We start from the raw sequence: 27,896 nt of genomic DNA, 5'->3' as shown, positions 1-27,896 counted from the left end.
CAAAATTAATATTCAAATGCAATTTATTTGTCTATTTCTTAAAATGTAATGTAATAATTTATTTTATTCATTATTATGAAGGTGTTGCTTGCTGAATTTTTTCTGGTAAAGTTTGTAATTCCACCTATAAAAAATAAAATCAATAATTTGTATTTTATATGTATTTAGAAATGAATAAATTAAATCATACCTTTGTAATTTTCATTGCTACTCCTTCTGGAAGATTTCTTTCTATATATTCTAAATATGTATCTGCAGTTGAGCCAGTTAATTTAAAAAGATCAAGATATCTATAATATGTTCTTCTCTCATACTGAACTCGATGTTTTTTATGAACATGAACAGATTTAAGTACTGTTAATCTTTCATGGATAGGCTTTCGTAGTGCAATACTATTAATTTTAGCATAACAATTTTATATTCTTTTATATATAATTTTATAAATATAACTTTATAATTATAACTTACTGTCTACCAACAATGATGTCTAAATAATTTGCTGCCATAACAGCAAATTCTCCATAGCTTTTGAGAACTGCAGGATCATTTCCTCTCATTTCAATTTCCAACTTTTTATAAAGTTTATCATGTTCATCAGACTAAAATGTGTTATATTTTAAAAAATATATAAATATATAAATTCTTATAAATATGATACAATGAGTATCATAGTGAACTTAATAAAAAATTCAATAATAATAATAAATTTTATTTATTATTTAATCTTAAGAAGTAATATATATATTTATTTATGAATAAAATCTAATTACATACATTTATGAGATTAGAATTAGTATTTGATGATCCAGGTGATGCTTCAATAGTAATCTCGGGTGAAGTTTTAATTGAAGCATCAATTTTTTGTGAATTTTTATCTGAAGTTTTAGATTGCTGGGAAATTTCATTTATGTTTTTTGTTAAAGTTATATTTGAAGTATTACCCGAATTTTCAATATTAGTTGAATATAATATATATTGAAATTTGTTATAATTTGATTCTATATTATACAAATTTCTATTTATAATATTATATAAGAAAGAAAATGCCTAAAAAATATTAGAGGTTAATTTTTAACCTAAACTTAAATAAAGCTTTTTACATAATTACACTTGTACCTTTGAATGAAACATTTGTTGTTTGTTGTTTTTATTTGTTAGTTAAAAAGATTAATTAAGGCTTTATTATCTTAGATTGAATAAAATTTAGATATAAAAATGAATACTTTTTTTTTGACATATATACATTTTATATTCCGCGCATTCTATATGTATATAAATAAGAGAAATCGTACATATGTGCTAAGATTATTATATCATGTTACTTATACATGCATTTAAGTATCATGTATATTATAATACTTATTAAGTATGGTAAATAAATGATATATATAATGATATATAAATGATATATAATAATAAATAGAATATATTTTTATATAAAATGGATTTAATCAAAAATTTTCTTCTCTCTTTTTATGTTATTATTAAGGCTTAATTTGTAAGTAGAACCATGTTTTAATTAATATAATAATATTTATTACTTTATTTATCTATTAATAGAGATAAATAATAGGCTTATAGTTTTTGTAGTCTTTATATTTTTTTTTTTATATAAAGAATAAGATTGTAAGTCTGATTTATTCTATATGATAAAATCAAAAGATATCAATGTTTAAAAATGCAATTTAATGTCTTTTTCTATTTTTTCTGGTTATAAATCTTCTTATAATATATTAAATTATAATATAATATATTAAATTAAATTATTCGATTTTTTAAAAATGAAAAATATTTTTTTCATATTACTAATCTAATATAATTATCATTAACATGTTTCAAATAAATATTTAATATATGTCATGAAATCGAATAATATATAAATAAAATATATAACTAAAATTAAAAAGTACTTTAAAAAATACGATCCTATACAATTACATTATGATCAGAAATTATATTTTATATTTCATACTTGATAAGAATAAAACTTATTAACCAATAATTTTTAATATATCTAATTATTAATTTAAATTAATTTTTTAACAAATATTTTATCGAATATTTTTATCAAATACATTTGAATTAATTAAATTTTTTTATGTAAATGCAGTTTTATTTGAAAAGTACAATATAAACTTACTTTTTACATTGTCTCAAAGGAGAGGTACTTAAAACATCATTTTATAATAGCACATTAAATAGCACATTATTTATAAGTTATTATTATTTTAATAATGTTTTTAATATGAAGATAACAAAATATAACTATAAAAAACAAAAGTGAATATTTATTCACATTGATCATAATTACTGATGATAATCTTATAATATAAACTTAAACATTTTAAGATTCAAGTGTATATATAATTATTTATTTTATAAATCTTAAATATATTCTATACTATTATTAAAACAAATATAAATTCCCCTTTGTGACGTATGTAATAAACTGACATTTTGTAAAAATATTTGAAACAATAAAATTGTTGATAATTAACATTATCATTAACTTAAATAACACAAATTTTAATATGAACTTTTGAATTGAGTTGTAGGAAAAGAACGTTGTGATTGAAAATTAGAATTTTTAAATTGCCAAGATCCTATAGCATTTCCATTTTGCCAACCAGTAGATGTAGTTTTCTTATCAATATTATCTTGAGGAAGCCAATGTGATTCTCCAACATTTTGATTACTATTATTTTGCCATTGAGATTTTGTACCAAAAGATAATGCTTTATTTTGCCAATTATCTTTATTATTTTTTGTCCATGAATCTCCTTTTTGTTGTTCATTTTCTCGTATCCATGTATTTGATGTATTAGTATTTTCAAATTTAAGCCATCTTTCTTTTAAATCTATAGCACCATCATCTCCCCAAGGATCTTTCGCATCTTCTGGTAAATCATTTAAATCTTCTTTGTCACATTGTTTCCAAGAGTCTTTAATATTTATTAATTCCCACCTAGCTTGTTTTTTATTATCTATCCAAGATTCTTTACAAGCAGTGAAACTTTCTTTACCGCGAATATTCCAATTATCATTACTACTGCTGGGTATAGATGTTACTGACCATCTATTATCAGAACTTGACCATGATTCCTTCATCATAGGTTTTGTGTGTAAAGTTTGTTTAGAATTCCAAGAATTTCCATCATTATTCCAGGTATCATTACGAATAGGATCTTTAACAGTTTCCCACTTTTCTTGATAAAAAGTTTTACGACGCCTATCATTATCCCAATTATTATTGGATGTTGGCGTTTTTTCAATTTGCCAAATGTTTTGTTCAGACATGTTTCGTTCAACAGGTCGAGACCAAGTTTGTTCAATGGCTCCTCTACTTGGTATATCCCAATCATCAATAAATCTTGATGGTGACATTTGTCGTCTTTGAGGAGAATGTTGTTGTCTTGGTGATAACGTAGAACGTTCAAAAATCAATCTATGTGGTGATTCTGCATGTCTCATTGTTGATGTTTGCTGTCTAGAAAATATTTCCTGTCTATTAGAAGATATCATTCGATTAGGAGATGGAATTTCTCTTCTTAAAGGAGATATTGGATGTTTCATTGATGATGATTGTCTTCTAGAAGGAGATGCAGTAGATCTCATAGGAGATATTTGTCGTGGTGAAATTTGATGTCTTAATGGTGACATTGGGCGATTCATAGTCATTTCAGTTCTTCGCGGTGAAAGTCGTCTCGGTGACAAAGGTTGTCTTAAAGGTGACATTGGTCGTCGTAATGGAGATATAGGACGTCTTATAGGAGAACGTTGTCTGTATACAGGTGACATAGGACGGCGAAGAGGAGAAAAATGTCTTCTTGGAGGAGAACATAAACGTCTTGGAGGTGATAACAATGGACGTTTAGGAGAAAGTCTTTTTGGAGGAGTTACACGATGTTTAACAGGAGAATTTTGTCTTCTCATAGGTGAAATTGATTTTTTCATATTTTCTACTTCATTCCAACGATTTTTTTCAAAAGTTTTATCTCTATTTTGATCTATTTCAACCTGAAACGATCTGCTAAATCGTTCAGGTGTTGTACGAAATGATCTTTCTTCTTTATGATCAATTGCTTGTAATATTGGCAGGACTGTATTTGGTTCTAAAGGTGGTATATTATGATATTTTTTATAAATCGGTTTTGTTACAGGCTTTTCATCATTTAGAAATCTCTTATTTGGCATAGTAATTAGAATATCTTGGGAACCCATTTCTTGAACGTAACGGCCTTTCAAAATAGAATCATTTTGCTTATTTTCTCTTTGATCCGAATTTATATTTCCTGGTGAAGCAATACGATCCCAAACAGAACGAGGTAATTGACTTTGAAGTTTATTTGTTTGTTCTAAAACCATATTTAACATATTTTGCAATTGTTTTGCAGTATTTATATCAACAGTCGGTGCTGGTCCGCTTAATTTTTCCTTCGCTATTTCTAAAAGAGCTTGATGTTCTTTAACCGTTTGAGCAATATCTATATCTAGTCGATTATTAGATAATCTTTCTCTTAAATCAGTTTGTTCTTTAGGTTCTCGCATTTTTTTTTCGTAAAAAGGATTAACACATAATTGTGGACTTTCTGTATTCCAATCTTTTTTCTTTTTTGCTGCTATATCTAATATTAAAAGAATTAAGATTATAAGAATTAAATAATTAAATTTTTTTTATATTATAAATTAAAAGATATAATTAAAAAATATTACTAGATTTTTTACTTCTTATATTTTTTTAATATAAACTTACCTATATGCCATGGTTTAGCACCTATTTTATTAAATTTTTTTATTAATTTTTTTGGTGGTGTTTCTCCTTTGTCCGGAGAATGGGAACGCTTTCCTTTAAATTTATTTTTTGAAAATGAATTCTCAATATTTTTTGTATAAAATACTTTTTTTATTGATGTTTTCGATTTTCTTACGGGATTTTTTACTAATTTATTAAAGTTTATTTTAGTTTTTAATTCAAGTCCTTTGCTCAATGTTTTATCTGTTTCATCAACATTTTGTTCATTTTCTTGAATAATTTTGGTTTCTGGATTTTTGACATCTTCCTCTATAGTTTTTTGAAACCATAGCTGATTAAATTTATTTATCATTCGTCGCTGCATTAAAATAACTGCTTCAAAATGAGGACCAATAGGTAAAGTATCAACAACACATGCCAAAACAGGAATAAATGCTGATCCATGACCATGATCTCCAGGTCGAGCTAATTCTAATATAGCACGTACTGATTGTTTAGTTAATGTTGTTATCATTACTATTCGTTTAAGAGATGGAATTTTTCTAAGAGCTGTCATTACCTCAATTGCTGTAAAATATATGTATATATATGAATATATGAATATGTATGTATTCAAATATTATTCTAAAAAATTATTATTAAATTATTAATTATTTATAATATTAATTTTAAATTATTATTTATGAAATCAGAAGAAATATGATAAAATTATTCAATATGAATTTCAAAATTTTAAAAATTATATTTTATGTAAAAGTTATTTGTTTATATTTGATATGTTTACATACCTCGACCAATATTAGTATTTGCATTAATTATCGCACATGTTTTACGATTTTTAACCGCTGCAATAATTTGATTTGTTACTTCAGAAGGAGATCCCATAATGAATGAAGCATTTTTTATGTTATTTAATTCACATGTCATTTCAGCTTCTTCTACCTCTGATGGAGAATCCACTCCTATAACTTGTTGACATTTCTAAAATTAAAAATCATAAAATTTAGAATAAAAATATGATAATTGATAATAAAAACATTCTTTTTATTTACAGATGCCATCATCAATCCAATAAGACCAATACCACATCCTATTTCAAGTACTGTTGTTTTTGGACTAGGTGCAAGTAAATCTATTACTGCATTTGCCACATTTTCTGCTCCTGCAGAATTTGACCAAAAGTTTGTTTTAGGTGCAAGTTGGACTTTTAATCCTCCAACAATTTCATCCAAAGCTTCTGATCCTACTAGAAATGTTGTATCCGTAACAGCAGTACCATCATATCTAATATTAAAAAAAAAATAAATTAATAATATATATTATTTATTTTTTAATATGAATGAATATTACATAATTTAATAGCTATATAAAATTTTGCAATTTTTAAAAAATACTACTATGATTTTATACATTAAATACATGATTTATACATAATTTTATAAATTATTTTTACCTATTTGTAGACTTGCAATATAGAGATTTAACATTGCAATCTTTTCCAGGTCCAGATTCATAAACTTGTTTCAGTCTATCCATTGTAGAACGAGTAATATTTTCTCCAGTTGCAAATAACATAAGTTCATCCATACTATTGCAACGTACTACCAACCATAACCAATCTTGTTTTCCTTCATTACTTGTGTCTTTTTTTGATTCTGCATCTATAGATACATCATCAGAAAAATTTTCATCTATAGAATTTTGTGAGGTTAATTGTTCTGTTGTTTGAAGAAAATCTTCAAATATCTATGCAAAGAAATACAATTTGATTATAATACAATATTTGTATCATATATCAAATATATTAAATACAATAATTTACATTAAACAAATAATTTATATCAAATACAATAATTATATCATAATTCATCATTAATAATTATATCATCAAACTTGAAAATATAAACAACATTTATAATACATATTTATTTAAAATAAAAGAAATCTAAATCTATAAAATAATATTAAACATACTTTTACAGCACGCAATACAAAAGGTGGAAATTGAGATTCATTATTTATATTTACACCCCATGCTCCACTGGCTTCCAATTTCCAAATTATTTTTTTATCTTTATTAAAAGAACTATCAGAATTTTCTATTTTTGTAATAGATTCATGTATTTCTTTTCTGTTGCCTAAACATAAATTTCATCATTTTGCTTTTCTTCAATTACTAAAATAAGTGTAATATATATAAAATATAAACAAAATATAATACAATAAATACTTACAAATAAATTTCCAACGATTAGTATAAGGCTTATCTAAACAACAGCGCCGAGAAGGTTTTAATTTACACAAGGGAGATCCATTTATCTTTTCTTCATATTCTAACCATTTTTCATAACATGGGTAAGAAATTCCTAAAACTCTAGCTACTTTTGAAAGTCGTTCTTTTATAATTGTTTCTTTCTCAATAAGCTAAAATAAATTGATAAATTAAAACAATAATGATAAAAAATATATTGCATATCAATAATTTAATTATTTAATCATACATTACCTTCTGCTCATACCAGTCATTTTCTGTACATTCTTCTTCTTTTATTTCTTGCTTTATTTCTTTATCTAAAATGTATAATGTTTTTTTATCAACATTAATATTTTCATTTGTATTATTGTCTTTAATAAGTTTATTTTCTGAATTAGAAGATTGATTTTTCATATCTGCTTCTAGTAATTGATTTCCTGTACATTCTTCTGGTAATTGGAAATCTGTAGAATCTAATACAATATTTTCAATTTCATCTAAATGATGTAAGACATCTTCATCTGTTACATCTTTTTGTTGATCTAATTGATCTAAAGTAATATCAGCAGTAAAATCAATTGATTCCATAGTTGATTGTTGCAGACATTTATCTTCTGTGTTTGATGTATTGTTTTGATCATTATTATTAGAATTTGAATTATTCAATAGTATATTATCTGTTAAATTTATGGAACTTTCTGAAACTTCTTGATTTTTTTCCATACCTATATCTTTGTTTTTCTCTATATTTATGCCTTTAATTTTTCCAATATCTTCATTTCTCTCTAAATTTTCTTTTTTTTTTATTTTTATATTTTTGTTTTCCTTCATATTTGTATTTTCAATATGATCTACATTTTTATTTATTACATTATTATCTAAGGATTTAATATTTATAAATTGTTTTTCTATATTGTTCAAACATTTAGATTGTTGTATATTATTAGATGTATCTTCTTCTTCGATACATTCATCTACTACTTCATAATTTTCTCCTTCAATTGTAACTGCTCCTGAATTTTCTGTAATATATGTTTATTCTTAACTATAATAATTTATTATAACTTATGCATAAAAAGATACAATTATAATTATCTATTATCTTTAAATTTAATCAATCTTTTTCTAATATATATTTGATTTTTAATAATATATTGTAAGATTTTAAAAATATCTATGACAAAATATGAAAACATGTTAAAGCAAAATATTGTATTATAAAAAATAAAAACTTACCCATTCTTTTACCGATATTTAAATGTGAATGTTCAGTCTTAAAATCCGTAAGACAAATGACACTTGGATCAAAATGTTATTATATTTAATATTAATAACTGATTTTATGAAACAAATAATGTACATATAGAATCAATAATAGAATTAAATAAATCTTTTATTAAATACTTCACTGTTATTATAACTATAATTCTTACAGCTTATCATGAACATTTTATCCACTACAATACATTTTACTTACATTTTTCATTACCAACATCGTAATATTTACAAAAATAAATTTTTTACCCTGTATAAAAGTATATACATATATACATTACTATAATGTCTCAATAATCTAGTGCTTTATTTTTTCAAATATTCTTATTTAAAGTATATTCCGTTGCAAGAGTTTTACATAATCTCTTCTTTATTTCATTGTATTATTCTATACCAATAAAATTTGATCGCGCGATAGGGAATGATGAATATGGCGTTCCAAAAACAATCTACTAGTGTACAATTAAAAATTCTAGTTTTAAATTCATATTAAAGATTATATATAAATATTATTTATAATAATTATTTTTTACATCACAATATATTTTTATTTTCAAACTCTTTTTTATATTATTATATATATATTATTAATAAAATATAAAGATATATAGAAATTTTATACTTAGGAAAATCTTAATATATGATATCTTAAAAAACCCTAGAATTTTTAAAATCGGTATTTTTTATATATATAAAAAAAGAATTTAATATTTAATTCAATATTACGAATAAAAATATTATATTATGAATAAAAATATTATAAGAATTTGTTTCATATTACGGTTCATATTAAAATTTTAATATAATTAAAATTATATATAATAATATTTATAATATAAATTTTTAATAAATTATATTATATATTAATTATATTATATTAGAAAAATTTTTATTAAAAAATAATATTTCTTTTTTCAAAATTTATTGGAAAATATATATTTATATAAATATATTATTTTAAAACAAAATTATGTTTTTAAAATAATATACAATAAAGTAGTACAAATTTTTATTTTTTATATATGTATATAATTAAAATTAAATATATAATATTATATTTTGTAATTATACAATGTTTAATCTTAGAAAATATACTTTTAAAATGAAAGTAACTTTTTATTTTATTTTTTTATTAAATACAATTCTTTTTCATTTATAAAAATCTAATCATTTATCTTTTGGTGTATTCAATATGGCACGCTTACTAAAAATATCTATAAGTATATATAAATATATAGATAAAAATATATAAATATATATAAATATATAAATATATATAAATATATATATATATATATATATATATAAATATAAAAATATAAATTGTTATATGTATTACATAATAATTTATTCTAAGTTTCAAAGTATTGAATTTTAATGTATATAATATACATATATATATATATATTTTTTTTTTAATTAATTTTAATAAGATGAAATTTAAAAAAAATTATGATTTTTTTTAAATTCTTAAAAAAATAATTTAATGCTCAATTTAATTTATAATATAAATATAATATAAATATTGGTAACATAACATTTCGTAAATAAATTAATATTAATTAATAATCTTTATGCTATATATCAATGATTTATTTTTGTATATAAATTATAAATTACAAGCAATTCTTTTTTTTCATAAATCCTCAATGAATATTAATTAAAATGATTCATTGCATCGTTTACTTTTTCCTTATTGTTGTATCATTATTTCCGTATTGTTGTATCATTATTTATCGCAGTAGCTTTCAATATTCCAATTCCAGCTTTTTAATAAAGCTCTAAAGAATCATTTTCAAGCGATATATGTATTTAATTTAACTTTTTTTCAATTATACAGGTATGCATCGAACCAATTATTCGTATCATTAATCGATTTTAATTACACGATTCTATAATTGTGCAGGACAGTTGTACAATGATTAAGTTCACCAAGCTGAAGGAGGCTTAACCGCGGAAATTCTGTGGAGCGTGGCGAGAGCGCAGTCGCACCGCTTATAGATTTTCCCCTTTGGTGACTTGGTACGTGTAATACCGACACAAAGCTCAGGGGTTGCATGGATGAGGTAAAGGGGATGGTTTGTGTCCGACGCACAACGTCCATGGAAGGGAAAAGGAACTGCGCATACCCGAAGGTAGTGGAACAGGAGGACGAGGTGGAGGAAGAGTAGGAAAAAGAGGTAGAGTAGGAGTAGAAGGAGGATGTAGCGAGAGGACAGAAGCGACGGGCTAGGCCAACCGTCTGCACTGTGAACTGCCCGATCGGGAATGAATAATCTCGCGCATAGGTGGTGCCCGATGTGAAGGATTTGGACATGTGACCAAGGGTGAGTGCATCATCGAGGTGCATCTTCGTGGTGCACTACTACTCGTATTTCGCGGTTAAACACGTGGTCCGGGTTCTTCAATGCGTATTTCGAATGGTAAGTCTTTTTTTCCTTTCATTCTTTTTCTATCTGTTCATTATACTTTCGCATGATGTCAGGAAATTTGTAATGTTCGCATGTTACTTAAGAATCACATTGTACATTTTGTTCTTACATTTATAACACATTTCTTTAAATGATAAACGAGTTGAAATTTTCAAAGATAAATTTTAATGAATGTTTGTTTCAAATATAAAATCTATAGAAGAATAACTTTCTTTAAGAGAATATTACATGTTATTAATTTTTAAATTTATTTTCAGTTATTTTAAGCAATGTTAATATTAAATATTGTTTCATTGTAAAATTCGGTTGTTGATATTTGATTTTCGGGCGCGGTTCGTAATATATTGTTTTGAACTCTTTTCTAAAAAAAATTTTGTAATTAGAAAATATGTGTAGGATAAATATATCTTTGCAAGATTTGTTTGAACTTAGTGAAAATTATTTCTCACAATTTTATCATTGATATTATCATCTTCATGTGTAAACTTCGAATTTTAATTGTATTATCTGAAATATCTAAATTTATCACAGTTTGATTTAAAATATTTAATTTATTCTTTATGTACTTTTATCAATAGAATTTTTAATTAATTTTTTAAATTTCAAAGTTATTTATAAGAAATTAAAAAAGTATGTTTCTATTTTGTACTAATATTTATTAGAATATTTATTAGACATATCATAAATATGTTATTGATGCATAAAACATATATAATTTTATATTTTACGTTTTTTTAAACTAATTTTATATATGCAATTATGATTATAAACGCGATAAGCATAAAACTAGATAAGTTGATTTATAATACTTTTCTAATATTTAAATATTTTTTGAATATATTAATATTCATTTATATTTTAAAAATATCGATTTGATGTATATAATTACTGTCTCTCTCCTCTCCACATTACATAAAAAGAAAATTACGATTAATTAAAAGAAATTAAAATTAATTATTAATTTTTTAAAGAAATAAATTAGAATAAGTAATTGTTTAAAAATTTAATATTTTTATAATTATATTAACAATTAAATTATAAGTATATAATTGCAATGATTATAATAAAAAAAATATAATTAGTTATAAAAGTTACAATATTTTGTTTATATACACATCTGTGATATTACGCGCGAAAAGAATTTGAAAATATATGAATAGAATATTTATATCATAATAAATTAAGTATTTAAATACATTAAGATTACATTGTTCTAATAAATTATAAATAAATTGTAAGAAAACAAATTGAATTTCATTATTTATTGTAGATAAAAAGTAGAATATTAAAAAAATGATGATGTTTACATGTAGTTATTTTGAATTGCAATTATTTTTTAAAGATTTTATATCTAAAAAAAAAAAAAATCATTTTATAAAGTCCCTCTATTTTCTTAACTTTTTAAAATTATATTTTGAATTATATATTTGTAAATCAATATGTAAGATATAAAACATTTTATCTACACTTTTACTTATCAAATAATTTCAATACGAAATGTTGAGGTTACTATGGCAAATACAAGGGGGGTGAATTGGGAAGTGGGCGTGAAAGTTGATTCATGCTGGTACGGTGTTCTATAGTACCTCTTTAGCTATATTTCGATAATAAGAAGCGATAACGTCAGTACTGCATTACGGCCAAATTCAGTATTATATCGATAGAAAAAGTTAGACTAATCTCAACTATTTTATTTTATTGATCACATTACTGTGTATATAAAAATTTTCTTTTCTTAGTTTTAGCAAAAAACTATATGTATATATGAAAATATCATATATACATATATACAAATCGTAGGTGAATAATTTAATTTTAAAACAATATTAATTGAGAAATATTAAATTATTTTGATATATTTCATATTTCAAATAATTTTAAATTTTAAATAACATAGTACAAATCGCCGAACTTATTATTTAAAAAAGGATCAATTTTAGAATATTAGAAAGAAAAATGTTTAAAAGTATATATAGATTTATGAATTAGAATAAACAAAATAATTATTAAATAATTATGTTTACTCATGTTCAATCATTATAAAATTAATAAGAACGGAAAGTATTGTTAATATTTATAAAAGTAATAATATTTACATATATACAATAATGATCTGTACAATATATACATTTTTATTATTTTATTTATTTATTTTACCATGATCCTTTAATCTTATTACGTCAGTGTCATTTTTTTGTTTTAATTCAGTGCATCATCATTAGCTGCAAACTTATGTATGTTTGTGAAAAAACTCTTTGTGCAGTTGACAGTGGACAATTGAGAGAGATAAATTATCTTGTAACAGAGATATACATATATTTTTCATTATGTGTTCATAAAAATATTACCAATAGGAAGATGCAGACTATTCAATTAAATATTTAAATTAAATATTATATTATTTAAATTATTTTTTACATTAAGCATTAAGCTTTTACATTAAGCTCGAATAAAATTTTTCAATAAAATAAAATTTGATTAATATAACATTGATAATCGTATATTAGAAAGTATTTGAGAATATACATATGAATCTTACGGTAAAGATGTAAACAATTATACGTACATATATTATAATATATAATGCTATCATGTATAATATTTTGTTTAACTTTGTATGCATGCGTTAATTAATCAGAATACATGGTTTTACCAACTAAATACTTGTATGTATATTTATGATTTACCTCCATTTTTTTATGTCTGTTTAACAAAAATTTATTGATAAAAAAATTTTTATATTAAATGCAATTTCGAACTTAATTTTTAAACGCAGAAAATATTTTCCAAATCCTATGGTGCGATTATACATATACATTTTGATTGTCACGCAATGAAACGTAGAACTATAGGAACAATAGACGTCTATAACATTTATGTAACAGCAATTAAATGTGCAACAAAATGATAATAATTTGTCATAACAAAGATTAATAAAATTGATTTGAAAATCACAGATGAATATTCAAACCTACTAATCTATTTTCATCATATAATTTAACATGGTGTTCTGTTTCTCTTTCTCCCTTCGTTCTAGGGTAAATTGGGAATAGATTCTGGTTTCTAGAACGTCAATTATATACTACAAATAAGCCGCTGCACTTAAAATACTCGTGTTTGGGTAAAAATTATACGACATGTATCAATAATCTCATAAATGTAAATAAATTGAGATATGAGTAATTGAATCTTTTTTCTTTTTTTTTTTTTTTATGGTATTATCTATTATCAAAACATTACGTGCAAATATACAGAGTTATCAATTAGTACAATTTTTAGCGCCAGTTATGTGCTATAATGGGATTTGATGCACAATTTAATGTACTAATGTAACGATTAAGAAATGCTTAAAGATATTTTTATATTATAAATTTATAAGATTCTTTTAATTTAAATTAAAAATATATAAGAAATTATTATTCTCCATTGATGACTTCTCGAATTCAAAAGATACATAGTATATTTTGATACACGATATAATTATATAATTTAAATAATATTGTAATATGTACATGTATATAAATGTAAATACATGTAAATAAATATAATCGGGAACAAAAACAATACTGTTATATGTATATTGAGAGTTCATCATACTTTTGAAGACATGTAATCAAACATGCGGGTATGTTAAAATAAAACTCGTAGAAATATAAAGGTATAGTAATGCAAAAGAGGTGAAATCTATTAGTTTCCTGTAACATGTTTCGCTATTGAAATTCTTTGTTATTATATCCGGAATAGTTAGAAAGGAATCAAATGTTATGTTATTTAGGTTATATCGATAAAGCTATATTTGGATTATGTATTTATTCATGTTTCAAATAATAAAAATGTATAATTTTGAAAAAAAATGCTCATTTTTGTATGTCTATACAATTCATATTATGAATTTCATATTGTAATAATACATTTTTTATACAGTTAATTACATAATTAATAAATTATTAAATTAGTTAAATAATTATTATCATTGTGATAAGAAAAAAGTTTATGTATCAAAAGAATTTAATTTATTATTTTTAAGAAAAGTACATAAGATCAATTTTACATGATTCAAAAATATTTTTTAATGTAAAAAAAATTATTAGTACCGTTAAATTAGAAATGAAATTGTAAAATATAATATTTTTAATATACACATATCGTATTTATCATATTTATCGCGTAATATGAATCATAATATTATGTGGATATTACATTGATGAAATCTATCAGATTTATGTAATTGGATGTTCACTCCAATTAAAGAAAAATCATTAAGGATATAATCGATATAAATACAAATAACGAAAGAATGCAAAAACGTATGTAATTATTTTTTAATATTTTTTAATTTTTATAAAAGAAATTAGTTCGGATTAACTTAAATTGTTGTTAAATTTGTTTTCAACAACATATCTATAATTCATTATTAATATTCATAACTCAATAATAATCATTAATTGTTCATTTCATATTTATTAGTAAAATTCAATTACACTAGAAAGAAATAGATTTACAATCTTGTAAATAATAAAATGAATTATATGAAAGAACAAAGAAAAAATGAAGGTTCAAATATAAAGAAGTTTAATGAAGCAAAAGAGATTCATTTTGCAATTATTGTAAGTAATTTAACGTTATATTTTCAATAATATTTTTTTTGCTATATTTATTTGTAGAAAAACAAATTTCTTTTTAACCTTTTTATAACGATACGTCATTACAAAGAATATTAATGAAATTGTATTCAAAACGAAATATTCCAATATTCAAAGTATACATTTGTATTTAAATACAATTGGATTATAATCATTGCATATATTGAAATTATAATTATCAACAAAATAATGTTCTATTTTTGAGATCTCGTGAAAAAAATTAATTTTTGATGAAAAATAATTTTATAAGATATATTTTATCATTTTTTTGGCATAGTTATTTATAAATAACATTTAAAAAAAACTTTAAATATCAATATGCATAATACTATTTAAATAAATTGCAAAATTTAAAATATTTATTTATATTGTTATTCGAATATACTACAAATGAAATTAAACAAAATAAAATAAATGACTAATGATACTTTACTAATATTTATCACGTAACTATAATTATTAGCGATAAAAACCAATAATACATAGCATAATACTTTCAATAGCTTTCAGTTGCATAGGTGACCTATAGATAAACATTTATTTCTATTCTATATACGTTATATTCTGTATATATTTTCGTCATAAGTAATTTTAAATTATATAGCGTTAAAAAAAAAATGATAAAAGGAGTTTTTTTATCATTCATAAAAATTGTCGTAAGTAAATAAATCTTTTTATTGATGTCTATATTTTTGTACTTTTATGAACATAAAGTATAAATACACATACGAACTAATAAACTGCTATATATATCATATATTATAATTATTAATATCTTGATGTGATAAAAATTATACAGATAAATTAATGTTTGCAATGTTACGTCAATGCAAACCGAGGATTTTAAGTATGTACATATATCTTATGATTGTAAGAAATTCGTTGTTTCATTTTAGTCGAATGACTTTGTATTATTACCCATTAAAATTGTATGACTGAATATGACTTATTTTATTTTATTTTTTTTTTTTTTTTTTAGAGATAGCTGGTTATTAATATCTTTTTGCATCTATTTAATAAAATAGACATGACTTTTAAAAAGTTGTCAAAAATGAAACCTGTATATATTTTATAAAATCATTATAAAAAAAATATTTATTCTCTTCAATGTAAGAAATGTTCGTTTTTATAAAGACTAATCGATGAACAATATTCTTATGTTTTTATTTCGATACAATATCGGTTCTGTTTAACTATTATCTGATACGGGATATCAGTATCATAAATATTAAGTATATTAACTATGTACTTAAGTGTAATATCTAAAGCGTTACTGCAACTTATCAGCAGTCTTCTTCAAAACTGTTGCAAAAAAATCATGATACAACTCGTTCATAATTTCATTGGGATAGATACAAATTAAATATGATATAAGCATATGGTTGATGTATCGATCGTGCCACATATCAAACATTAAATGAAGTTGTACGAATTTATGTTGTAAAGAATTTTTAGAATTTTTAGAAATTTATTTCTTTTTTACAAGATATAGAATATCGATCGATTAACATGTAATATGTATATCGATGAAAATTATTTTTGACGATGTGAATTGAAAAATTGCATTATTAATATGAGATACTTTGTGTGTGCACCTTTCCACAGATATAGCATTATTTACTTCATGATTATTCAGCACGTGTTAAAACTGATCGCGTGTTTAGTTTCTCCGATGTTTGCTACATTCTAAATGTTAAGTATTCTAAAAGAGAATTGTTGCTTTAATGTCATAATATATGTGATAATTGTAAGAAAAAATTTAAAATTGTTAATATAAAAAATTATTCATAATTATGAACATATTTTTATTTTTGTAATTAAATTTATTTTGTATAATCTTTGCGTTAAAAGTAACATATATTATTTATCTACACATATATTATTTGTATACTACATGTAATACTACAAAAAGTATAAAAAGTAATAACTTAAAAAGTAATAATTTTATCTTTTTCTAAAAATAATATCAATATTTTATGAAACATATTACAATATTATTTCACTAGAAAAAGTAACACATTTGATTCTATGAATAATATTTAATATAAGATCATTAATAATAGATCTAAGATATTTAATAATAGATCATTCAAATATTACATCGTTTTTATGATAAACAATCGAAATATATTTCTTTACTTTAATTTATTGTTAATCTTCTTTTTATCGCTATATGCTATTATGTTTTAAAAGTTTTTGCAACATATTAATTTTCAGACAATTTCAGACATGCTTATTTTCATAGCAAAAACAATTTATTTTTTTTTCATAAATTAAAGAAAATATTTTATTTTCCGTGATATTTCTCGCTTTGTCATACGTTGCTTAATATCATTGCAATTTTTTTTTATTCATGAACGTGTAAAAATTCCTCAGATACAAAGTAGATATGTATTTGTAATGAATGTGTGTAAAATGTAATAATATAAATGCACTGGAAATTTTTCGAATGTATGTGTATACTATACAGCCACGTTGTTACATGTTTTTCGCAAAGCAAATATAAGTTGCAGACAATTTTTTTTTTTCATGATAAGTCTACTTCTATTCTATTTTATTCAAAAGAATAAAAAATTCGAGAGAAAGAAAAACACTAGAAAAAGAAAAAAAAAAAATAAAAGCAAGAGTGGACGGAATAGAAATGCATTTTTCAATGAGTGATGAAATGTTCATATTCGATTTTCTTAGAATAAAATCTAATAATATTATATTAATATACTATTATATTATATATTTATAGTACATATAGACTACTTTATTTTTGGCATTATATCATTGATATATTGTATATATTTATAATTGAAAAATTAGATAATCATATATTTTTTTATCTTTTCTGTATGCATATAGTTTGTATGTATTACACGTACTTATATATAATAGGAAATGTAAAGAAAAATGTATAATCCTATAAGTGATATTTAAGAATCACTTATTAAGTAACCTTCACCCTTATTGAATTTCACTTTACATATTAATATACCAGATTGTATAGACTTTTTTTATTCAAATTGTAGTTTGCTCTATAATATTTAAATGTATTAAATTATATATATATTATTTATTTTAAATAAAATTGTCAAAGTATTTTAATAGTAGAATAATATAGTAGAAACTAGTAAAGGACAATTAAACTAATTTTTTTTATTATTGTAATATCGTGCAAATATCAAAGATAAATAAATGTTATGCCGTGAATGTCTTCTTTTATTCATGTTAAACGCTCATATATGTGTTGTAGATTGTATAAATAAATGAAAACCACAAGCACGTACACATTACATCATCGATTAAACCAGATTTCCGTACATGATTTTTTCTCGCTTTAAGGTGATCCGAATAGAAATGCTAAAAAAATTGTATCTATTTGCAACGATTTTCAATAAGAAAATTTCTAATAAAGATTTAGCACAGTGTAGAGATTTTGTATAGTAGAATTTTTATTTATATTTTTGCATATAAAACAGAAACAAGATAAAAATAACTACAGTTTTAAATAAAACGATATCGTATTATAGAATGAAATTATTTTTCTTTGCAATTTAATTTTTTTTAATCCATATTTTAAATTCAAATTTTATGTATTTATACGATAAAAATTAAAAAGAAATTTTAATTAAAAACAATAAAATAAAATATGTGTACTTCAAATGAAAATAAGAATATAGTTCAATTAACAAATAAAATATTATATATATATAAATAGTTACTTTTAGATTCACATAAATACCGAACATAAACAACATGTTATTATGAGGAAATATTACATTTCATAGTTGTTATGAATGTAAATGAAGTATAAATTGAGCATTCAGGAAAAACTGCGGTTACATATTTATATACTGCTTATATGCATATGTATAAATAATCACTGTATATAATTTGACTAAAAATATGACTAGTATTTAAACAAATATTATTCAAATGGTTTTTTATTTAATAATGGTTTTTTATTTAATAGATTATAGACAAAAAAAAGATATTAATGTAAGTGTAATTTAATTATTGAAAAATATAAACATGTACTATATGATAAGAGAAACGTTAGATAATATATTGATCGATAATATAATGATTAATACGACGAAATATTAACCAAATATTCCGAATTATATTTTACGCATTAATCGAACATTTTATATTATTTTGAAAATATTCGATTTATTTTATGTTTTTTATCCTCCTTTAAGCGTAAATTGACAGTGCATACGAAATGATAATTAGTTAACGGCACATTAGTTATTTAAGTCATTGGCTTAAATTATCTCTTCTTCTTTGAAAATTTGAAGGCGTGTATATGTAATTTTCACGCTCTTACTAAAGATAAGATATATTTATTTTTAAAACGATAAAAATATTCGAAATGGTGTCATAAGTTAAAGCACATTCACCTAACGATGTTTCAAAATTTTTTCAAAACGAATTTCCGCTTCTTTGAAATCGAGAATTATTATAATGTGATTATATTATAAATATATATATAACATAATAGAATCGAGATAAAGTACCTAGCCTAATATAAAATTATAAAGAGAAAAAATTTTATTTCTTATATATACTTTTATACGTATATTCCAAAGTGATGGAAACAAAATATTAAATCTTTCAATTTTGATTCGATCGAGTGATCTTTTTTTTTTTTTTTTTTTTTTTTTGAAATAAATCACCCGAGAAACAAAATCAAGAACTTTTTAAAAAGTGGCGTCGATCGATTCAACTTCTGAGTGACCCAAATATTGGTATTGTTAAAAGTTGTATTGTACTTGCCGCGATATTATGTATCGTAATTATGATTCCGCAATTTATAAATTATAAAATATTATAAATTTTCCAGTAGCTGAATGGACACGGTGGCTCGGGCAAGGCACGACGCATGGATAGATAAAAATTTCTGACAAACAGGAAACGTGCGGCATGGGTCTGCCGCGTCTCTCCCTAAAGGGATATTTTTTCTACGTGCTATGCTCGTCTGGTCTGTTGTTGGTTATATTGAATCTAGTGCAGGACGAGATATGGCACCGTATGCGACCTCATCCTGGACGAACGCCACCCGTTCGCGTTTCCGACAACACAAAGGTAATTCGAAATTAATTTTTATAGTTGTTGATTAAACAATGATATTTAGAGAGAAAGAGAGACGTCCTACTCAAATGCCAATTACAATCCAGCGATAAACTCTTGAGCATTTCATTTCGTTTTTAAAATAATCTCAGGGATATTTTGGATTGTGAAGATTAGAAAGAAATTGTTGTATTTTTATATAAAATATCGGAGAAGTATTGTGACTATGGATTATTTTGGGAGCGGATAGAATAGAAAAAAAAAGTACAATCCTAATAATGATGAAAAAAAATCAATTTAAATATCGAATTTCGATCGCAGATCAAAGAAAATTGGCCTGCAAAATTGAAGAAACCGACAATGCAGAATCGGGAAAAAGTGAAGGAAAAGCTTCCATCCGAGGTATAGTTATCAAATTGCATTGTCGATAGATGACTGCAACATAGTATGAGCGTGAAACATAACCGAGACAACCTTTACATCGTTTTATTATTGAACATTTTTATAATATAATTATGGAACTTTTTAAACAATCTTATGAAGTACAATATTAACTGAATCCATTTGAAGGAAAAAAAAGTTTCTACTTTTATTTTTGGCATATTGTTGTAATATATATAAAATTTTATATTGTAGTTTTTTCAAGATGTGAAAGAATATTAAATACATTGAAATGTTGACACGAGTAAATATAATCTGATCTTATATGATTGGCTGGGAATAGTGATACGTTATTAATAATTATTTATTTTTCAAGTATATACAAAAAACCGGTTTAAAATAAAGTCTCTGGAAAAAATAAACGAGTCGATAAATATCATTGAATCTATTTTTATAATTTTTTTATTTCATTGGTGATTCGTATCGTTAATGATTCAGTTTTTTCATTTAATAAAGAATATTTAATACAGGTGATTATTATCGACTTAATATACAAATATTATTAGTCAACAAAACGATTATTTTTTTTCCCCTGCTGCAAATTAAAATACAACAATTTAAATGATTTATTATGTTTGGTTGTCTCTGTTGTTTCTAAAGGTATTGCTAATACTAGTCCTTTAATTTTGCATAGTCCGACTTGTTTCTTTAGTTATTATGTTTGCAAATTATTATTAGATAAGATACATACATAATTATACGAAATTTTGCTTTTACGCTTATCATTAGATAGTATAAAAGCGTGAAAAGTTGTTTGTATTATTATAGCCATTTGACGAAGCAGATAGAAAATTTCAAAGGTAATTCCCGAAACTGAAACAAACACAAAAGTTTTATATGTAGAAAAAAATATATTGATATTGAAGCTTTTTAAAATTACAAGCAATTTAATTTTGTATTAGAGGATACGAGAGAAAGACATGGAATGAGACAATAATATTCTATATCTAATAACTATCATTTCTTTCAAATCAAGTAAATAACAAATTTATATAATATTTGATAAGAAAAAAAAATGATTGATTATTTGAATTCTGAGTAATTAATGATAAAATTGAACGAGAATTGATAATAGAAAGCAATGATAATAGAAAATGGATTCTTTTGTTAAAAAGGTATTCAACTTAACTGGCACCACGACCTTATCACGAAACAGTTTAGAATCCTTGGATCCATCAAAGAGACCTTGGTACATGAAAGGAGGGAGCAGAAGGCCTTATCCTGCCATAAAATCTCATCGTACTGGTCGAAGATTGGCGCGTTTGTGGCCCGACGAAGACGCTTATGACGATCGTGTTACTAATCAAGTGAGATTCAAAATATATTATTTAAATATACATAGATATAGATAAAAAAATTACAGATTTTTATATCATTATAATTATTTACAAATTATTTAATACGCCTCATTGATTTCAATGCGTTTAATAGAATAGAACATAGAATATGTTCAATATTCTGAATAATTTTTATGTAAACGTTAAACTCAAAGACGCCTAAAACAATAATTTCTAATGTCAAAGTTCTTTGAAATTGCGTTATAATTTGCTGTTTGAAACGGACTGCCTAGTTACGACTTTGTTCTACAGCGTGGAAAACGAAAATAGGAGCAGGAACGTTGTACTCCACCTACCCCTTCGAATTGCACAGAGCCATGTACTTTGCAATTCAACCCTTTCTTCTACAACACAATACAGTCTATTATACGCGTATATAGGCCAACGCTTTAAAGAAGCACTGTACACAATCACGAATTTTATACGATTATAATTCATATTTCTTTTTTTTTTCCTTACTTTTGTTAACACTTTTCTATAATAAATTTTTACTGTTATCGTTATTTTTTTAGAAAGTTTTTAATATTTTTTTTTTTTAATAAAACATTGCTTCTGTAATTATTATTACCAATTCATTACATTCGAGATAATGAAATTAATTTTTCGTATCAATTTTACAGTTAATGTACGTGCCCAGTGATTATAACAAAACCAGTGGCGATCGTCCATTAAAGAAAATAATGGTTCCACATGGTATGCCCGAGGCAAAAGTTGGCCCCGATATATTTCTTCAGCATCGATGTCCAGTCAATACATGTACAATCATCAGGGATAACGCCGAAGAGGCCGACTTAATTTTATTTCAAGATTATATAACGCATGTGGGAAGAAGATCTTCGAATCAAGTATGTAAAAATAATGTCAAACTGTTAGCTCAGAAATTATTAGTTTTTTTTTTCTCGAAGCGTTAATTTTATAGTTGCATTTGATTTAATTTCAACTTATACGAAAAAAAAAAAAAAAAAGAAAAAAAAAGAATTGAATTTCACTTTTATCGCTAAGTTAAGTTCAGCTAACTTTAAGCTTTATTCAGAGTATTGATCGTGCCCGTCGCCACAATTTTTTAGACATTTCCGATAATTAAACAAAAGTTAATCAAACTACGGATCCAGATAAAAATTACTTATTACTTTTGATCGAGAACAAGATTTAATATTAAAAATCATTCGAAATCATTTATTAGACTAGAATAAGAGAGAAATACATATATGTTAAATATACTACAAATTCTAATTTAATTACTGCTTTCGATCATAAATTTGTTTAATCGGATAAAATTTTTTTTTTTTTTTTTACATAAATAAAAAATAAATTAGGTTACACTATTATAGAAAATTTAATAATATACTTCGAATGAGACTGATCTACGATTTTCAGCAGGTGTGGATGCTGTATTTTTTAGAGTGCCCTTATCACACGCAGAGCGTGAAGAACGCTATCATCAATTGGACGGCAACTTATCGTCGTGACAGCGACATAGTCGCACCCTATGAAAGGTGGCAATATTACGACCCTAGTATTACACAAATACCGCAGACTTTTAATTATGCAGCCAACAAAACTAAAAAGGTAATAACGTTCTCGTTTCACGTATTGATTTTCACATAAATGTCTTCGTATTTCTTTGATCACGATTATTAACACGTTCAATGCGGTTAATTAAAAAAATCAAAGGAAGTTTTTTTAAAGGAAAATTTTCATCTTCCACATTTTTTTCAAATATCCTCTATAAAGCATTGAATATGTTAATAAAATATCCTCTCTGACAGAGAAATATATGATATTTTGAAATATATTCTAGAAGGTAATTATATGTAAATTCTTTGATCTAGGTAGCCTGGTTCGTTTCCAATTGCCATCCTCGGAATCAACGTATGCATTACGCTAGAGAATTGTCGAAATATATCCAAGTTGACATTTATGGGACCTGCGGTACTTTAAGATGTCCACGTTCGCAGTCTCAAGCGTGCTTCGATATGCTCGATGAAGACTACAAGTTTTATCTCGCGTTCGAGAATTCCAATTGCAAAGACTACATCACGGAAAAGTTCTTCGTCAATGGTCTTGGGTATGATACGTTTCACTTAATATACCGTTACTACACGTTATTACACACACGTGTAGCTTGGAACTGCCGATTCGAATAGTAATTTTTTTGATTCTTATGAACCGTGATATCATCTTTTATGAAATATTATATGTATGAATGTATACGCGAGATTTTAAAGCACCACTTAAAAATTTCGCTGGGTTGTTGCCATAATTGCCAAAGTGTGCTTCACGCTTGATTGTTACCTACACCCTTATTTAGTGCACTTTGGTATATGTAGAGGTCCTCAAGATTCCCTCCTGCCCTACTCTCTCTTAAAGTGTTATTTCCGTTGAGATTTTTGGAATAAGAATTATTGTTGCCAAAACTTCAAGTATCATTCGATCTTTGGAATATCGAAAATAATATTTTCTCATTATCTACTATTTCACATTTTTTTTTTTTTTTACGAACAACTTAAATATTTTATGTTATTTTCGCCAGATATCTTAAAGTTATTTACTTAAGCAATTATCTTAGCAATTGTCATATTTTTTTTTATCGGAACAATATTTTGGAATATAAAAAGTTTATACACTTTTCATTGTTTTCAAAGCAGAAAAAAAAAATAATTGAACACGTTATAAAATAAAGAAAATACTCCACTTTATAATTTTCCAATATTCCAAAATTTTAATATGTTTAACATTTCATAATTATATAATATTTTCATTATTATCACCACTTATCGGATTCCATTTATCGGAACGTAATAAATTTCTAGTTTTCTAATTTCAGACACAACGTTCTGCCAATTGTAATGGGTGCGCATCCAACGGATTACGCTCGAAGCGCACCATACCGCTCTTACATCCACGTGGACGAGTTCGAATCGCCGAAAGAGCTCGCCGAGTATCTTCATCGTTTGGATCGAGACGACGAATTGTATAATTCGTACTTTCGGTGGAAAGGTACCGGCGAGTTTATCAACACGTACTTTTGGTGTCGCGTGTGCGCCATGTTGCATGACGATCGGCCGCCAAAATTTTACAAGGACGTGAACGATTGGTGGAGAGGCGATGGGATATGCACGACTACTTCCTGGCGCGAACACGATTCGGTTCGCGCGGGAAATTTAAAAAATACTTGAAAAATTTTCTGCCTAGGTTTTTATCAATTTTCGCGATTAAAACGATGAACGGGAAGGCAATGGGATATACGCGACTCGGTTTGCGCGGGAAATTTGAAAAATATTTTCAAAATTTTCTGCATAATTTAATACACGTATTATTGAATAATAATTGAAGGGACGCGGTGCGTCTGAATTTATATTTACACTTTAGGATAGAATCGTTTGAACTTCCAAGAGAAAAATGGAAAGTTTTTATCGATACGGAATAGAACAATTTGTTCTGTCGTTTTTTTTTCTCTCTCTCTCGTTGTTTACCTTGCAATTCGATTTGTCGCATGGAAGAAAAAAATTAATCCACGGATTCTTTTGGAATCCAGAAACAATACCGAGACGTTCGAGTCGACGAATGTCTGGATAGTCTAATAAAATTGATGAAAAGACTGCCTATTACGAATTTGACGAAACCGAGAGCTAGGTGTAATTCGAATTTGTATTTTTCGATGAACAGCACACAGACTTTTACACTCATCAATCCGATTTTTACGGTGATTAAATCAAATATTGATCTTCTTTCTTCGAACGCGGCAGTAAACGATTGTTGTCTTGACTCTGGTCAATTATTCGAGATTAATTCTTCGCTTTGCGAAACGAAGATGAAAATTTTTATCCTTTGAAACATTTTTCACAATTCACACGTTGTTACATTGATATTAAAAATTTAGATGCATAATTTATATTCATTTTGAAAATTATTCTTCAATTATATCGATTATCGAAAAATTAATTACGCACAGATTGCTTATAGCAAATTTTTATAACGTTCCTTCATCAAATACACGTAAGATTTTTATATGTTTTCAAGAATTTGTCATTCGAATTAGATGTTTGTAAAATGTTATTTTCATATAAATTATATTATAACGTGATAATTTAATGAGACATTTTATATAATCAATGATAAATTATAAAAATTGATATAGTTAGCGCAGAATTTAAGAATGCATTTAAAAAATGCTGACACAATGTCTACACGTTCTGGGGTATACATGAAAAAATTGATAAAAAAACCGTAGTATTCTAAATTAATTTAATCTTCGTAGAAAAACAATTATGGGAATTGAGCAAAATTTATATTTTTGTTTTTTTTCATATTTCTTTTTAAACATAAATTAATTAATAATAAAATTATATTATATTAAGGATGATTTCAAAATCAAAAATGATTCTATTTTTTAATAATTCATGTTTTAAAAGCACATTAGATTACTGTTACGCTTGTCATTTTAAAAGAAAAGTGCTTTTATTCTGTACAATGATATAAAAATTTAATAACATTCATATTGATATCATTTTTAATGTTCCTGGTAACAATACATACTTTATATTTGTTCAATATTCAAATAGAAATCCATATGGATATCTGTTTATTGAATATTTATTCAGATAATATACTTCTATGGATTCGAATTCAAATTATTTTTAATATAAAGCTTGAATTGAAATGTTTATCAAAAGGTTCTTTATTTTTAAAATATTACGTGTATTTTATGAATAATAAGCATGACAATTTCTTATTCTTTTTATGCAAAGAAATTTATTTCAAAGTTGTACTATTTCAATGCAAATTTGACGATTTGCAATTGCACGACACAGAATAAAAGTAAATTATTGGACATTTTTTGCTTAAAATCGTTAATTAAGCATTTTTTTATAATATCAAAATTCTAAAACAATTTTTATCATCATATAACACAATTTTTCTATATCAAAGAAATCGAAATTCGAAACTTTTATTTCCGTATCCTGTATATTAAATTATATACATTTCTATGAACTAGACGATGTGACCGAAAATAAGTATCGAACGAATTATCTGTAAATTATCTTTAGATTAAGTATTTAAAGGTGTGATGTTTACGATTTTAATTGTTGATAGATATCAATAGAACGTATGGATACTAAAATTAACATACTACGACTAGAATAATAAATTTATCGGAATTTTCTCAAACTTTAAAGCGTAACAGCAATCATACGAAGAAATAGCTTTCAAAGTTTTGGGACTATTCGTTAAGAGTGGAATTGACAAATGTAGAATGTGTAAGGAAACATTTGCTGGACTCTTTATATAACTATTTACATTATGGAATTTACTAGATTCGAACGTACACGGGCAAATATAGAATCATATAAGTCGATGTTCGATCTAATCGATCATTTAACAGTAGGATCTTAGCTATACATGGTGAAAATTTTTTTTTTGCCCTTTTTTTTTCTTTTTTTTTCGGAAAACATTTTCTAGAATCACGCCACTGGACGATAAATGGTTACACTTAATGATGAGTGACGTAAGTCAAAATTTATACTTCTTAATTTATTAAATTACCGCAGAAAAAGAACTATTGTTACCTCTTATTAGTTAAATTCTAGTAATTGTGAACACGTGTGCATTTAAACAGAAATACTTGAATAATAGATTTTTAAATTTTCCATGCATCATTCTTTTTTGTCCAATGGCTGATTTCTAAGAAATATTTAA

At 24.5% G+C, this 27,896-nt stretch overlaps 3 protein-coding genes across 7 annotated transcripts; 1 reads left to right on the top strand and 2 right to left on the bottom strand.

The window, feature by feature from the left end:
• Nucleotides 1-5: 5 nt before the first annotated feature.
• LOC122720074 (28S ribosomal protein S10, mitochondrial) lies at nt 6-1,257 on the bottom strand. The gene is made up of 5 exons (XM_043946524.1): nt 1,117-1,257; nt 775-1,047; nt 469-599; nt 191-392; nt 6-124 (listed from the first exon to the last, which is right to left on the bottom strand). Exons 1-5 carry the CDS (start codon nt 1,129-1,131, stop codon nt 74-76), a joined length of 672 nt encoding a protein of 223 aa, XP_043802459.1. The 5' UTR covers nt 1,132-1,257; the 3' UTR covers nt 6-73.
• Nucleotides 1,258-2,244: 987 nt separating this feature from the next.
• Nucleotides 2,245-8,626, bottom strand: LOC122720072. Of its 2 annotated transcripts, XM_043946523.1 has the most exons (10): nt 8,485-8,626; nt 8,244-8,341; nt 7,260-8,029; nt 6,988-7,177; nt 6,728-6,891; nt 6,207-6,499; nt 5,806-6,037; nt 5,542-5,734; nt 4,754-5,320; nt 2,245-4,625 (listed from the first exon to the last, which is right to left on the bottom strand). In XM_043946523.1, the coding sequence occupies exons 2-10, from the start codon at nt 8,245-8,247 to the stop codon at nt 2,527-2,529; spliced, it is 4,512 nt and encodes a 1,503-aa protein (XP_043802458.1). In that variant the 5' UTR covers nt 8,248-8,341; nt 8,485-8,626; the 3' UTR covers nt 2,245-2,526. The 2 variants fall into 2 exon arrangements, with proteins under 2 accessions (XP_043802458.1, XP_043802457.1); XM_043946522.1 differs by lacking the exon at nt 8,485-8,626 and having other exon boundaries at nt 8,244-8,478.
• Nucleotides 8,627-10,565: 1,939 nt separating this feature from the next.
• On the top strand, nt 10,566-26,126 carry LOC122719808 (glycoprotein 3-alpha-L-fucosyltransferase A). 4 transcript variants are annotated; one of them, XM_043945971.1, is made up of 8 exons: nt 10,566-10,705; nt 20,192-20,433; nt 20,740-20,820; nt 21,975-22,166; nt 22,817-23,041; nt 23,577-23,765; nt 24,029-24,264; nt 25,024-26,126. In XM_043945971.1, exons 2-8 carry the CDS (start codon nt 20,272-20,274, stop codon nt 25,373-25,375), a joined length of 1,437 nt encoding a protein of 478 aa, XP_043801906.1. In that variant the 5' UTR covers nt 10,566-10,705; nt 20,192-20,271; the 3' UTR covers nt 25,376-26,126. The 4 variants fall into 4 exon arrangements, with proteins under 4 accessions (XP_043801906.1, XP_043801905.1, XP_043801908.1 ...); XM_043945970.1 differs by having other exon boundaries at nt 23,574-23,765; XM_043945973.1 differs by lacking the exon at nt 20,740-20,820.
• The last annotated feature ends 1,770 nt before the right edge of the window (nt 26,127-27,896 follow it).

This window comes from Apis laboriosa, unplaced genomic scaffold, assembly GCF_014066325.1.
Source record: "Apis laboriosa isolate Shangri-la unplaced genomic scaffold, ASM1406632v1 scaffold9_cov152, whole genome shotgun sequence".
Lineage (NCBI taxonomy): Eukaryota > Metazoa > Arthropoda > Insecta > Hymenoptera > Apidae > Apis > Apis laboriosa.
Note: the sequence above shows the minus strand (reverse complement) of the source record. Positions and strands in the feature narration are given on the sequence as shown.

Excerpts from the sequence above, each read along its gene's own strand:
- LOC122720074 (XM_043946524.1), bottom strand. Across the intron at positions 600-774 it reads CTAATTCTAATCTCATAAAT|TCTGATGAACATGATAAACT; the intron begins GTATGTAATTAG and ends AACACATTTTAG. Across the intron at positions 125-190 it reads TAGCAATGAAAATTACAAAG|GTGGAATTACAAACTTTACC; the intron begins GTATGATTTAAT and ends TATTTTTTATAG.
- LOC122720072 (XM_043946523.1), bottom strand. Across the intron at positions 7,178-7,259 it reads ATGACTGGTATGAGCAGAAG|CTTATTGAGAAAGAAACAAT; the intron begins GTAATGTATGAT and ends AATTTATTTTAG. Across the intron at positions 6,038-6,206 it reads TATTGCAAGTCTACAAATAG|ATATGATGGTACTGCTGTTA; the intron begins GTAAAAATAATT and ends TTTTAATATTAG.
- LOC122719808 (XM_043945970.1), top strand. The coding sequence starts at position 20,272 with ATGGGTCTGCCGCGTCTCTCCCTAAAGGGATATTTTTTCTACGTGCTA. Across the intron at positions 20,434-20,739 it reads GCGTTTCCGACAACACAAAG|ATCAAAGAAAATTGGCCTGC; the intron begins GTAATTCGAAAT and ends TTTCGATCGCAG. Across the intron at positions 23,042-23,573 it reads GAAGAAGATCTTCGAATCAA|CAGGTGTGGATGCTGTATTT; the intron begins GTATGTAAAAAT and ends TACGATTTTCAG.